This window comes from Chionomys nivalis, chromosome 1 (genome assembly GCF_950005125.1).
Source record: "Chionomys nivalis chromosome 1, mChiNiv1.1, whole genome shotgun sequence".
NCBI lineage: Eukaryota > Metazoa > Chordata > Mammalia > Rodentia > Cricetidae > Chionomys > Chionomys nivalis.
Window position 1 is genome coordinate 110,045,016 of NC_080086.1, and position 15,723 is coordinate 110,060,738.

Here is a 15,723-nt window from a genome sequence, read left to right on the forward strand (position 1 = left end):
AGCTCAGTGCAGTCTGAGGCAGTTAGCCTGAGGATGAAGTCTGAGGACAGGATCACCCCTTTGGTCTGAGCACTGGTAAAGGTATGAACTCTGTAGTGGTTGACTGCTCTGCTTCTCAGCTCCTTCAGCTTTCACTCCCTGATAGCTAACTCAAAGATTTTATTATTAAGACCAATTAGAATTCATGCTACAGTCTTCTGGATTCTAGACATAATCCTTCTTATCTCCATTGTTGAGAGGCAATCCAATTTTCCCATGGTAATCTGAATATGTCACCCCTCCTAATGGCATTATTTTCTTAGTCTGTTGGTTTAAGGGCATTTGAAGTCCAGGGGGAAAGCTCAGTTTCTAGGTTAATGGAATGTTAGTTGTGGCTCCTGGCAGGAGCCCTCCTCCATCTGTAATCAAAATTTTTAGGCCAGCAGAAAAATGAAGCAAAATCTTTCCTAGTTGGTAACTATTGGTGATAGTGAGTGGAACTACCTCTTTTCCAACACTTGATTCCTAGACCCATGGATTCTGGCTTTAGGGGAAACCCTGCCCTACATTGGATGCTGTCAGAGCATATACTGCCTTCTGGAGAACCTTGTCCCAGCTTTCAAGATGCTGCAATCTAATTGGTGCTGTAAGTGTGTCTTCCAAAAGACAAAAGTGTTGCACAATTAAGTGAGGTCCACAGAGCATGTAATATAAGATAACAAATATTTATTTGGGATCACTCACAATAAAAAGCTGTTGTGTTCCTCTGCTCTGTGGGTGCTGGAGTTGTGAACAAAATCCTGACCACCAACCAGCAAAAGGAAAAAGAGGGGTGAGCACACTTCCTGTCTGTGCTTGTAGTACCTCAGACCATGCCCTAACTGGCTGGTATTTAAAAGGCTATTGGCCAAATGAATTCCCACAATACCTCTCCATTTTGTTTAAATAAGAGGGTTCTAAACCTAAAACAAAACTATGTACAATGAGAACAAATATCAAGTATTGTCCAGGAAAAATCAAAAGCAAAAGTATACACAAAAATAGAACTACCACAAACATGAACAAAACCAACAAGAAATACATGCTAAATGTCCAGTTTAAGGTGATTAGCAAATAACAAGATTATTTCAATGGCTGTCCTATCCTGGGTCTAAGTCTTATACTAAAATATCTCAGCTAAGATATGAGAAGAAAGTAGCTATGACTATCTAGTCTTCAACCCCATTATGAAGTATACTGTCTGATTTAATTTAAAAGTTTTTTTTTTATTTTCCAATGTCTCTCTGCAGCTGTTGTTCCTTTCTCATTAGCAATTAAAAACTCAAGGTTAATAAAGCATTATACAATCTATATGGGGGTATTTATCATTAGGTTCAGTTTATTTAACATATCATTTAGAGTTAAATTTGATCTCTCTATAAATGCCTGCCCTGTAGGATTGTGTGGTATATTTGTCATATGCTTTATATTATACTAAGCAAAAAACTGTTTCATTTTTTAGACATATGTTGAAACATTGTCTGCTTTTATTTATGCAGGTATACCCATGATGGCCATAACTTCTATCAAATGTGTGAATACTGAATCAGTCAGCGCTGTGAAGGCAAATTTTTCTCTGCCTTTTTCTTGTAATGGTATAGTAAAGAAACTGTCTTTTAAATTAATAACTATAAGAGGTCATCCTTTAGGAAATAGAGAAGGCAAAGGAATGTATTATAGAGAGCCCATTGGTTGAGTCATCTTACTAACAGCTCTTAGATCCATTACCATTATCCATTTTCCAGATTTCTTTTTAACAGCAAATATAGGAAAATTCTAAGGGTTCATCAATTCTTCAATATTAAATAGCTTTTAGTTGCTTGTGTAGTTTCTCTATTGTTTAGGGCCATTGTTTAACCTATATAGGTTTCATAGTTAATCATTTTAAAAGTAGGGCTACTGATACCATTGAGAGTTTGCCAGTTGTTGGTGTGTGTGTGTGTGTGTGTGTGTGTTTTGTTACAGCCTGAATCATTTGTGACTTTTTTTATATAGTACCTTGTAATGTCCTTCCCAGAAACATGAGTTGGCTTATGGTCATTTTCTGAAACTTTAGGAATGTTAATTTATGTATTTCATTGCTGCAACAGATTTTGATCCCATAGATTCATTGGTATATTAGCCACATGTGACTTCAGTCTTCCTCTTTGTCCTTCTTGTCCTATGCCGTCAACCCATCTCATGTTTTGTTTTTACTTGAGAGAGGGTTTCAATTCCCAGGAATTGAACATCTGCCTCCTGAAGAAGCCAATTCAGATGCCAAGATTCTGGAGCAACAATAGCCACTTCTTCACCTGTGTCTAGTAATCCTTCAATTATAATGTGATTTATTTGTACTCTCATTTAGCCTTTGATCATTTATAGAAGTCTTCCAAAATACGTTTTCTATTTTCTACTGAAATTTTTTTTAATATTCATTTATTTATTTATTATGTATACAACATTCTGTCTGTGTGTATGCCTGCAGGCCAGAAGAGGGCACCAGACCCCATTACAGATGGTTGTGAGCCACCATGTGGTTGCTGGGAATTGAACTCAGGACCTTTGGAAGAGCAGGCAATGCTCTTAACCTCTGAGCCATCTCTCCAGTCCCTCTACTGAAATTTTTGATTCGTTCTCCATGATTACTCTATCATCAAGAGCAGTATGGTTTTTCACACCAGGCACTGGATTTTCTAATTTTCCTGGGGTCCTCCACAGTTACTGGAAATGACTGGACCACATTCAACCTGGGGGCCTGTGAGAGGCCCTCCCAAGGATTTCCCCAGTAGCAATGGGTTGCCTCGCGTGTCTCTTGTTGGTCTACTTTCATTGGTCTACTGTTGACCTTTGCCACATCTTCTGCCTAATCTAGATGATTGTGATCTCCTAATTGGGTCATTTCCAGAAGAAACATCATTTCTAGGAATGTCCTGTCTACAACCTTTTCTCAGATGGCTTTTTCTACCACAATTAAAACATTTGGTATTTTGATGTTTCTTCATACCTTTGGAAATTGCTTCTCTTATCCAAGCCTCAATGTTATATTTAATGGACTCAACATTGACTGTGTGCAGGATCCATTCATCCATTGGTGCTGATCTGAATTTTGAAGGCCTGAGTATCTTTTTGCATTCTAAGCTAGCATTTTCAAAGCCAGAGATTCAATGAATACTCATCTAGTTTCTGGATCCTATTTGTACAGTGTTAGTTAATCTTTGCATAAAGTTACTACAGAGTTCTCTTGGGCCTTATATAACCTTAGTATGTGATTTAATTCTTTTTCTTTGTTCTTGAATCTTGTCCCAAGCATTCAAAGTTGCTGTATAGCATAGGGACAAGATGTGGTCATTGTATGTAGCTTCACTATCCAGATCAGCATAACAGACCTCACCAAGAATTTGATCTTGGGAGGTCTCAAAAACTCTGACTCTACCTTGATGTTCAAGGGCAATAGCTTCCTCTCTCAAACAACTCTTCCACTGTATATGTGGCCAATGATCTAATAGAGCTGAAACTAATTGAAGCCAATCATGTAAAGTAACCTTATTTCTTGAATCCTGTATCTTTACTAATTGCCCCACATATGATGAATGCATGTTTCCTCAATATCTTTTAGATCTTTCATACATATAGGCTCCCATTTACATTCTGTATAACCTTTTGGGAATTGAGTATTTTCTGGCTTTTCAGAGGTAATTACAAGATAAGTAGTTAAAACTCTTGGTAAGTCATCACTGACTCTGAGAGATAATTGGCAATGCTAAATCTTTACTACTGTCTTTTGTATGTACCCCCTCTCTTTCCTTATCAGCTCTGAAAAGTTCTTCAATTGATTCAAATCTTTTTATTACTGCTTTTTTAAAAGTCTGAATCTCTTGATCTGTGAATATTTCTAATTATTTTATCAAATCAATTAATTTCTGGTTTTCATTCTGCACATATAATTCCAAGTTTTTAAAAATGTTTTATTAATGATATCTTCTCATCCTTAGAGATTATTTTGATGGCATGTAGATTGCCTTCCAGGAGGGATGTTCTGTCTGCTGACTTCTCATAACTTTTTAACAGATTTTGATTGTCAATTTCAATAGTCTGAATGCTTTCAGCTACCCTCTCATTACCAGTCTATAAAGTCTGTATCATTTCTATAAAGTTTTCATTCTTACTTCTGTTATCAAACCATTTCTTTAAGGATAAAATATTGAAAATCAAACTAATAACAGCTATGGCTAAGAATGTATACTTCCCAGATAGGTCATATGCTTCATTTAGGATTCCATCCATAGTAGAAATGAAAGGTTTTCCTGGATGGCAATATTATCTGCCATTATCTTGAGAGTGGTTTACAAATTGCAATCTAATATCAGATGAGCTACCGTTACAAATTGTTGAGAGATTAAAGTGTAATAGTGACATTGGCCAGCAGGTGTCAGAGTTGTACCACCAAAGTGGTCCAGGAACAGTTCCAATGTGGTCCATCTATGAACTTCATAAGCAAAACTCAAACTCAAAACCACACAGATTTTTTTCTTCTCTTCTCTTCTCTTCTCTTCTCTTCTCTTCTCTTCTCTTCTCTTCTCTTCTCTCTCTTTCCTTCCTTCTTTCTTTCTTTCTTTCTTTCTTTCTTTCTTTCTTTCTTTCTTTCTTTCCTTTTCTTTTTTTTGGTTTTTTGAGAAAGGTTTCTCTGTCACTTTGAAGCCTATCCTGGAACTATCTCTTGTAGACCAGACTGGCCTCAAACTCACAGAGATCCTCCTGTTTCTGCCTCCCAAGTGCTAGAATTAAAAACATGCATCACCACTGCCTGGCTGGATTTCTTTTTTTTTAAGAGTACAGTGGCAGGCATGTGAGGACGGGGCTCAGTCCATGTGAACATTGGGTGCCAAAATGTTGCATAATTAAATGAGGTCCACATGAGCCTGTAATAAAAGATAACAAATATTTATTTGAGATCACTCACAACAGAAAGCCACTGTGTTCCTCTGCTCTGTGGACACTAGGGTTGCTAACTGAACTCTGATCTCTAACCAAATGAAAGGAAAAAGAGTGGCAAGCTTCCTGTCTGTGCTTACAGTACCTCTGACCACGCCCTAGTGAGCTGCTATCTAAAAGGCTATTGGCTGAATGAATTTCCTCAACACCAAGGCTCATCATCTTTATCTCAGGCCGGTTTCTTCAGGATACTGTGGAACATGGTAAGACCACTTGATTCCATGATTATGGTTCCACTGCTGTGCTTCTCTGACTGTGAAGTGAGTTCCCAGGACAGAAGTGATACTGTAAAATATCATGTATTACAATACTGTGTAACGTATCATGTATTACAACACTGTGTAAAATATCATGTATTACAACACTGTGTAAAATATGTATTACAACACTGTGTAAAATATCATGTATTACAACACTGTGTAAAATATCATGTATTACAATACTGTAAAATATCATGTATTACAATACTGTAAAATATCATATATTACAACACTGTAAAATATCATGTATTACAACACTGTAAAATATCATGTATTACAATACAATACTGTGTAAAATATGATGTATTACAACACTGTAAATTATCATGTCTTACAATTCTGTAAAATGTCATGTATTACAACACTGTGTAAAATATCATATATTAACACTGTAAAATATCATGTATTACAAAACTGTGTAAAATATCATATATTAACACTGTAAAATATCATGTATTACAAAACTGTGTAAAATATCATATATTAACACTGTAAAATATCATGTATTACAAAACTGTGTAAAATATCATGTATTACAATCCTGTGTAAAATATAAATTTTTTTCCTATAAATTCATTGATGGTGGTTTTGGCAGAAGCATTGCATGTAGGAAAAGTAAATCATAACCAGAATGAGTATCTATTCCCAGAAGGACAAAGAGTTGTCTTTTCCATGGATTAAGCGGTCCAATGTACTCAACCTGTTACTAGGTTGCTGGCTGGACACCCTGGAGAATGGTGCCATATCTGGGGTTCAGGGTTGTTCTCTGCTCTTGGCTGATCTGCCTCAGAAGCAGCAGTAGCCAGATCAGCCACAGTGAGTGGAAGTTCCTGTTGTTGAGTCCGTGCATAGACACCATCTCTGCCACCATGGCCACTTAGTTCATGGGCCCATTGGGCAATGACACCATCTCTGCCACCATGGCCACTTTTTTCATGGGCCCATTGGCAATGACGTGAATGGCTAAGAAAACAGGCTGGCTAGCCACAAAAAGGTCATCCTAACTATTTGATTTTTGAACTCCTCCTCAGCTGAAGTCATCTTTGGGGGAACATTTGTATGGGATACAAGTATCTTCACACCCTTTGCCTATTTGGAGAGATTTATCCGCCTACTTCTTCCCCAGTTTTCCAATCATGCTCTTTTCAAGTCCCAGACCATGCAGTCAGTCCATTGGCTACAGCTGACTAACAAGCAGGTAGCTGCACATTTGGTCATTTCTCCTTCCAAACAAACTGTATGACCATGTATACTGCCCAAACTTCTGCCCACTGTGAAGATTTCCCTTCAGCAGTATGACGTGTGATCCTAATTAGTCTGAATCAATAAAAACCTGGAGTCAGATGTCCAGCGTGAAAGCTGAATGATCAGAGAAGCAGAGCAGCCAGCCACCAGAGACTTCTTACCTCTGTGAAATCTCAGGCTGAATGGGCAGCTGAGATTCTGTTTCCATCTGCCGTATATTCCTGTCTCCATTTCCTTACTGCTGGAATTAAAGGGTTAAGCCACCTCCTCCTGGCTCTGTTTCTTTTTAGACTGATTCAGTCTTGTATAGCTCAGGGTAGCCTTGAACTCCTGATCTTTCTGCTTTCTCCTCCCAAGTGCTGAGATTAAAGCTGTGTGCCACCACTGCCTGACCTCTATGGTTAACTAATGACTTACCTCCGCCCTCTGATCTCCAAGCAAACTGTGTTTGTCAGAACACAAACAAAATATCATACACACAAGCATCCGTCAGGGTTGTCCCAGGATGGCTGCAAAGCCTTCCTCAGCAAGGTGGACATGGCAAAGGCAGAGAACAGCCTGCTATTCTTTACAGCCCTGAAGAACAGTAGGGGAAGTCAAAGTCTCCAAAAGGTCTTTTTCTAATAAAAGGAATAATCAGTCCTTGTGTCCATGGTCAAATGTTTTAGACATAGCGAGGGGGAACTCTTCCCCTTTTCCCCCCGTACACCCCAGAATCGGACACCTGGGTGCACAGCGTAAGCAAGGGGGGATTTCAGTACTGTCACTGTGGCTGCTGCACAGGCCTCTCAGGTGAGCAGAGCGCCGCTTCAGTAGCTGATGTGCTCGGCGCCGTTCTCCGACCCGCTTCTGCTCAGCAGCTGCTTTGGGAAGTGTCTCCAGCCCAAAGTCCTGTAGGGCCATTCCTCCTCACTGAAGTCCACATTCGGCCACTCAGGGGCTGCTCTGTCTGAGGTGCGCAGTCTCTGCAGCTGTCGTCTTCTGTTGCCTCCCTATCTGTCTAATTTTTTTTTTCCTTTACTAAGTCCTGGAGGGAGCATCTCTGCAGTCCCTCCATTCTCTGCAACTTGCTATCTGATGCTGACTGGCCTATAAAAGACATCACTACATCGGCTTGGTGATCTGCTGCCGTGGGATCAAAATGGGTGTACATCCTGTACCCCTCCAATAGTCTTTCTAAGAATCCTGTAGGAGTACTATCAGACCTTTGTACTATTGCTCTTACCTTAGCCAAATTAGCAAATTAGTGGGGTGGTTTGAACCCCCCCCTTTTTTTAGACCCACCAATTGGACTCTGGCAATAAAGATGGAGCTGCTCCCTACCAGCTGGAGTATTGAAGTTCCATCCTCTATCTCATTCGGTGATTGGGTTGGCCTGCTGTTAGCTCCTGGGACATTCTTTTGAGCTTCAAAGAGAACTCACTGCTTTTCCTCTGTGGTTAGGAGTACCTGTAAGAGCTGTTGTCAATCATCCCAAGTGGGCTGATGGGTAACCAGAACAGATTCTATAAGCCAGGTCACGGCCTGAGGGTCCTGAAAAAAGGAAGGGTTAAAAGCAAAGATTAGAGGCAGAAAAAGGCAGTATTGTAATTGGCCTGCTACTGAGTGAAGGGGAAATGCTTGGGAAGTCACTCTCATCCTTCCCCTGTCTCAGCGTAGACGCTGAGTACTGAAGTTTTCAGGGCTAGGGCCTGACCAGCAGGGCTCCTCAGGAAGGAAGTGCTTCCTTCGGGGGGAGGAGAAGGGAGAAGTCTGCCATGCTCGGCTGGATATCAGGAAGAACCGGAGGTGTCTGGATTCTGGGTTTCTTTCACTCCTGTACAGGAAAGAGAGAAGACAAAAGGCTCGAGGATGGGCAGCCACCACCTCCTCCAGCAGCGGGGCTGCTTTCAGAATCAGGGGAACTGATGATAGCCAGGGGGCCGGTGCCAGGTTCTGAATTCCTGCAGGTGGATTTTAACAAAGACAAACCAACATACAAAAACAAAAATACAAAGAGACAGACATAAAGAAAAACATTTAGGCGATGAAAGGAGACAGAGACAAAGACCCACATTGGAGCACCAGACTGAAATCTCAAGGTCCAAATCAAGAGCAGGAGACAGAGCACGAGCAAGGAACTCAGGACCACGAGGGGTGTACCCACACACTGAGACAATGGGAATGTTCTATCAGGAACTCACCAAGGCCAGCTGGCCTGGGTCTGAAAAAGCATGGGATAAAACCAGACTTGCTGAACATAATGGACAATGAGGACTACTGAGAACTCAAGAACAATGGCAATGGGTTTTTGATCCTACTGCATGTACTGGCTTTGTGGGAGCCTAGGCAGTTTGGATGCTCACCTTACTAGACCTGGATGGAGGTGGGTGGTCTTTGGACTTCCCACAGGGCAGGGAATCCGGATTATTCTTAGGGATGATGAGGGAGGGGGACTTGATAGGGGAGCGGGAGGGAAATGGGAGGTGGTGGTGGGGAGAAGGCAGAAATCTTTAATAAATAAATATGTAGTAGGGGCTGCGGGCCTCTTCCCACAGCCCGGCTCATGGTTGCCTGGCTAGCTTATGCCCCAAAATAACGACACACAAACTCTATTCTTTTAAACACTGCTTGGCCCATTTCTATTCATGTATGTAGCACCCCAGGTGCGCTTACCGGGAAGATTCTAGCCTACATCCATCCTGGGTTGGAGTTTCATCGTGTCTGCTCTGGAGAGGAGAGCATGGCGTCTGTCTCTGAGAGGAGCTGCCTTGCATCTGAGCTCACTTCCTCTTCCTCCCAGCATTCTATTCTGTCTACTCCACCCACCTATGGGATGGCCTATCAAATGGGTCAAGCAGTTTCTTTATTTTTAACCAATGACCTTCCTCCATCATCTGTAGTAGGGGCTGTGGGCCTCTTCCCACAGCCCGGCTCATGGCTGCCTGGCTAGCTTATGCCCCAAAATAACGACACACAAACTCTATTCTTTTAAACACTGCTTGGCCCATTTCTGTTCATGTATGTAGCACCCCAAGGTGCGCTTACCGGGAAGATTCTAGCCTACGTCCATCCTGGGTCAGAGCTTCATCGTGTCTGCTCTGGAGAGGAGAGCATGTCGTCTGTCTCTCAGAGGGGCTGCCCTGCATCTGAGCTCACTTCCTCTTCCTCCCAGCATTCTATTCTGTCTACTCCACCCACCTATGGGATGGCCTATCAAATGGGTCAAGCAGTTTCTTTATTTTTAACCAATGACCTTCCTCCATCATTTCCCCTTTTTCTGTTTAAACCAAAAAAAAAAAGGAAGGCTTTAACTTTAACATAGCAAAATTACATACAACAAAACAGTTATCAAGTAAAAATTACAATATTTACATATATTTTATCTTTATCATAACTAAGGAAAACAATAACTATCTATATATTCTTTAACTCCCTCAAAGACTCCAGAAGGATATAATATTACCTAAGCAAACAAAAAATAAGCAACTTTCAAACTCTAGAAATGACAGAGACATCTCGCTTGCCTTGACAGTCACCCAAAGTTTCTCTGTACCGTTGGGGCATCAATCTTCGGCCTACAGGCCCATAGTTTCCAGCAGACATTTCCATGAAGCAGGAAATTTCAAAGGCAGTTCAGTCACTATCTGCTGTGTCCTGCAGAATGTCTCGCATGAATTCATGTCTCTTTCATGAATCAGGAACCCCAAAAGATCATCTCACCTTTAGGCAAGTTCAGCAGTCCTCTCTCTGCAGGTTCTTTGTGTCCAGTTTATACAATAGTCCAGGCAAGAGCAGTTTCTTGCCCAAATAGCTGTCAAACTCCATAAGGATCCTCTTCGATGCCCATCTTCTTCTTCTTGAAGTAGATTGGTGCTGCCAGGAGCAGAGTGTCTCATTGTCTTGAAAAACCCTAAGTTATTAAAACATTTAAAATACCATATTCTCTAGCCTTTGAAAGATATGATGAATGCCTATCTGAAATATATGCATGCACATCTAGAAAATCTAACATGACTACAAACTTGACTATTATAGATAACTATTCATTAACAACTTATATACATTACATTTTTAAGTGAACTACACAATCACAATACCTTAATCAATATCAGAAATACATATACATATAATAAAATTGACCTTAAATTAATATCAGTAAACCAAGATTCATATCAATGCAAATTATTCACATCTATATTATATCCCCCTTTAAATGTAAAAGAACATTTATAAACAATATATGGGAACATGGGCGCAGTTTTTTCTCTCCAAACTGCTTCCTGCTGAATGGGGGCGCTGTTATTCGGGTCTTTAATGGGATAACCTGTCTGCTAGGTTCATCTCAGTTGGCAGTTGAGCGAAGCAATTTTTTAAGGGTGTTCACAGCAACCCTTCAGGAGGGCGTGGTCTATCATACCATATTGGGATCGAAGAAGCAATCCACAGTGTCTCATCCTCTCTGAAAACAAAAGAAGAAACTCTTTTCCAAAGTATCATATCCTTAGATCCAAATTCTGAAGTCAAGGTATTTTGAAAATATCTATCTTGGATTAATTCAGCAGCATTTATAAACAAATATCTTTTAGCATCTGTTGCTCCTTCCTCAGCATTAAAACAATTCAAAGAGAGAATAATAGCATACAGTATCAAGATTCTCTGTGTATTTTCCATCTTTGTGCAGCTTTATTTTAACTCTATTTTGTTTACTTTTACTTTTATTTTATATTTTCTGTATATCTTCGTCCTGGAATAACTCTTTAGACCAGGCTGTCCTTGAACTCACAGAGATCTGTCTGTCTCTGCCTCCCAGGCAGTGGGATTAAAGGCGTGTGCTACCATACCTTGAAGTCTCAGAGGTCAATCTCCCTCTGTCTCCCAAGTGTTGGGATTAAAGGTGTGCACTACCACACCCAACTACTCTCTTTCTTCCTTATTTTACTTTTAAGAACTTTAATTTTCAGCCTGTATATATTTTTAAACACACTGTAAATCATTTAAAGTTTTCTTTGTCTTTGAATCTCTCTTTACTGTATCTCTCTCTTTTTCTGACCACATGAGTCTTTAATTTACTGAGCAATATCAGTAGGATGAAAGCCGTGGCTTTGACGGCTGGATCCAGCCATTCCTTAGCTTTCAGCCTCATGGCTGAGGTACCGGCTGTAGCCATGTTTATCACCACAACTCTGTGGCGTTTCAAGGTCCTTGCCAGCAAACAAGCTGCAATACTATATCCACAGACAACACTCAAGTCCTCTCTCTGTAGTTGGCCCTCCTGCCTCAAACAGTCAGAGTTTGCCCTGGCAGGATGGACCAGAATGCCAGAGTTTTAAAACAGCACAACTTTTTTCCTGCTACGTCTGAAAACAAACAAGTATGCAGTCAGCTTTTATCAATACCATTTAAGTGTTTTGTGGCAGAACCTCTTAAGAGCTGCAGGGTTTTGCAGCTAAGGCTGAGTCAGGAAGCCTCTCTTACATGAGAGTGCTTGCTTGCCTCTAGCAAGCAGAGCAGACCCGAGAAATTGCTGCTACCAAGAAAACACGCTTTACTCTATTCTTTCCCAAGCTTTCTCAGGCTTTCTGTGGATGCAGTTATCCACGTGGGCGCCATCTGTAGTAGGGGCTGTGGGCCTCTTCCCACAGCCCGGCTCATGGCTGCCTGGCTAGCTTATGCCCCAAAATAACGACACACAAACTCTATTCTTTTAAACACTGCTTGGCCCATTTCTGTTCATGTATGTAGCACCCCAAGGTGCGCTTACCGGGAAGATTCTAGCCTACGTCCATCCTGGGTCAGAGCTTCATCGTGTCTGCTCTGGAGAGGAGAGCATGTCGTCTGTCTCTCAGAGGGGCTGCCCTGCATCTGAGCTCACTTCCTCTTCCTCCCAGCATTCTATTCTGTCTACTCCACCCACCTATGGGATGGCCTATCAAATGGGTCAAGCAGTTTCTTTATTTTTAACCAATGACCTTCCTCCATCATAAATAAGTAAATAAAAAAAAAAAAACAGAAGCTGGTGCTCTCACCACCTCTCTGATGCAGAACTGAAAATACACAAGAACAAAAAGACAGACATAGCAGAAGCCGCGTGGTAGCAGATCCAAAAACACAGATGGAGGATCACGTCTCCCCTGGAGATTAGGGCGACCTGGTCGCCCCTCCCCCCCATAAATGCCCATGAAACGTCTTTCAGGGCTGGGGCAAGGGATCTCAGGACGCGTCTGCCTCCTCCCTTGGCCCCATTTTAATACAGACCCTGCGCAAGTACAATTTTCAGATTACTGATTCACAATTACACAGAAACAGAAACACAATACACAAACAGACAGACACAAAAATGAGCTTGTTTCTTTATACCTCCAACTGGGTCTAGAGCGTGTCAGGGAGCGACTCGATTCCCGGTCAGGGAACCAAATGTTGGGCTCCAGCGTCCAAACACCGAGGAGGAGTCACCCCCAGAGACCACTTCATATACCACAGCCAATGCAGAAGCATGAGGATTTTATTAATTCTGTCATGACAGGGTCCCCCCGCATTCGGGAAGCCGAGGGACCTCGAATAGCTGGTACAGTCTACTTTTAAAGGGGCCATAAAAGCAAGGGGGGTTGTTCTTTGACTATTTTGATTGGCTTATTTAAAGGGCTATTACCAGGCTTTGCAGACGCTGCTGTCCCTTCTCACCGCTTTCTGCAGCCATGGTCAACCCCACCGTGTTCTTCGACATCGCGGCCGATGGCGAGCCCTTGGGCCGCGTCTCCTTCGAGCTGTTTGCAGACAAAGTTCCAAAGACAGCAGAAAACTTTCATGCTCTGAGCACTGGAGAGAAAGGATTTGGATATAAGGGTTCTTCCTTTCACAGGATTATTCCCGGATTCATGTGCCAGGGTGGTGACTTCACACGCCATAATGGCACTGGCGGCAGATCCATCTACGGAGAAAAATTTGAGGATGAGAACTTCATCCTGAAGCATACAGGTCCTGGCATCTTGTCCATGGCAAATGCTGGACCAAACACAAACGGTTCCCAGTTTTTTATCTGCACCACCAAGACTGAGTGGCTGGACGGCAAACATGTGGTCTTTGGGAAGGTGAAAGAAGGCATGAACATTGTGGAAGCCATGGAGCGTTTTGGGTCCAGGAATGGCAAGACCAGCAAGAAGATCACCATTTCCGACTGTGGACAACTCTAATTCTTTTGACTTGCGGGCTTCTTACCCACCAGACCATTCCTTCTGTAGCGCAGGAGAGCACCCCAGCCCCATCTGCTCGCAGTACCCTGTAATCTCTGCTCTCACTGAAGTTCTTTGTGTTCCATATTTTCCTCATTCCCCTTCAAGTCTAGCTGGATTGCAGAGTTAAGTTTATGATTATGAATAAAAACTAAGTAAGAACTGTTAAAAAAAAAAGGGGGCTATTACCAATAATTGACTGGAGAGTTGTTGCCAGATCAGGTGAGGTAAGAGGTCATTTTGACCCCGTTTCCCAGGGGACCGAACCAAAACATACGTATATGGGTAATTGTTCAGGAACTGAGTACGTGCGAGTGTAGCTGTTAGGTCCTTGGTTCCCAGGGGAGGAGGGGAAGCACTATGGCACAGAGGCTGAGAGGATTCAGAATTGTCAAAATGGCTTCAGGATTGTCTTAAAGTCTTACAGTGCTATGCACAGACACATGCAGGCAAAACACCCATATAACTAAATTTTTTTAAAAAGTTAGAAAAAGCAAAGAATGGAATTATCTACAATGATGTCACAGCCCTGAGACAGAGAGCAGCCAGGGCTAGTTAAAATGAACTCGTTCTGGTCTTGAATGGAAGCAGCTCTGGCCTTCCACTGAGCCAGCCAGCTTTGTTCTGAGGTTAACAGAGCTCGTCATAACCGTTCACTTAAGAGCAGAGTATACAGTGCTGTTAAGTGACCTTTCCTTGACATTTTCTGTAGTTGTGTTCTCTGTCTTTTGTATCTGTGAGAACTGTGGCATTGGTACAGTTATCTTTTAGATTGAACTTTGTGTGATGTTTTACTCTTTTGGCTTTGGGGGGCCACCACCCAGTTCCCAAATAAATCACACACAGAGGCTTATTCTTAATCATGAATGCCTGGCCTTAGCTCGGCTTGTTTCTTGCCAGCTTTTCTTATATTCTCCTGCCTACCTTTTGCCTCTGGGCTTTTATCTTTCTCTCTTTCTATACACCTTTCTTTACTTTTTTCTCCATGGCTTGCTCTGTAGCTGGGTGGCTGGCCCCTGATGGCCTCCTCTCTTTGTTCTCTTGCTTCTTTTCTTCCTCGTTTCTCCTTCTATTTATACTCTGCCTGCCAGGTCCACTTATCTTTGCTCCTGCCTTGCTATGGGCTGTTCAGCTCTTTATTAGCCCATCAGGTGTTTTAGACACACAAAGAAGCTCAGCCTCACAGAGTTCAACAAATGCAGCATAAACAAAAGCAACACACCTTAAAATAATATTCTTCACCAATCGAACATCAGGATTGACAGGTCACATAGGCTCCAAAGCAATCTTTCACTGTGTCATTCATCAGGTTTTCAACTAACACCTTGTGGTACAAGATGAACATGCCAGAGACATTTTTCTTTCCATCATTTTAAAATTATGGAAAACACTTGGTCTATCCAGCAGACAGGATCTTCCACCCTCCGGTTTTCCAGGATGCCCCAATGAAGGGCCTACCTGCTCCTCATTCTGGCACACTCATCTTTAGCGATAACAATTTTTTTTCCCTAGACACCTGCCTTCTCATCTCCCCCAAGGAACAGATGCCTGCTGTCTCCGGGATGACAGTACATGGGATGCCTTTCCAGCCATACCTCTCGCTAAATGTGGACACCTGGCTCTCCCCTTCCCCATATCACCCCATGCCCACAGGAAGTAGCCAGATTTGAGACTACGCCCTTTTTTTCCAAAGAGAGACTAAATGTTTGTCATAATTACCACTCCAATTTTCTGTCACCCCTATATCCAAAGAGTCTGGAATGTCAAGTTGGGAGTGTAGGCTCCAGCCCCTCGCATCTATCCCAGCCCCCAGGCCTGGTTTGGACTCCAAATCCCAGCAGGCCGGGTCCTGACCCCTCCCTGGGGGGGACCACTTTCCTCAGGGTATTTAAATAAATTCCCCCAAAAGGAACACATGGTCCCTTTTCCTTCCTTCCAGTGGTTGCATTTGCTTGTGCAGCTTCCGGGTTCCCCCTTGGGGCCACCAGAGAGCGTAGAACTCGCATTAAACCTGG

General features: G+C 42.2%; 1 protein-coding gene across 1 annotated transcript; it reads left to right on the forward strand.

Moving 5' to 3' along the window:
- The first annotated feature begins 13,141 nt into the window (after positions 1-13,141).
- LOC130877454 (peptidyl-prolyl cis-trans isomerase A-like) lies at positions 13,142-13,767 on the forward strand. The gene has a single exon (XM_057774782.1). It carries the CDS (start codon positions 13,175-13,177, stop codon positions 13,667-13,669), a length of 495 nt encoding a protein of 164 aa, XP_057630765.1. The 5' UTR covers positions 13,142-13,174; the 3' UTR covers positions 13,670-13,767.
- Positions 13,768-15,723: the final 1,956 nt, after the last annotated feature.

Coding starts and splice junctions, on each gene's coding strand:
- LOC130877454 (XM_057774782.1), top strand. CDS start 13,175: ATGGTCAACCCCACCGTGTTCTTCGACATCGCGGCCGATGGCGAGCCC.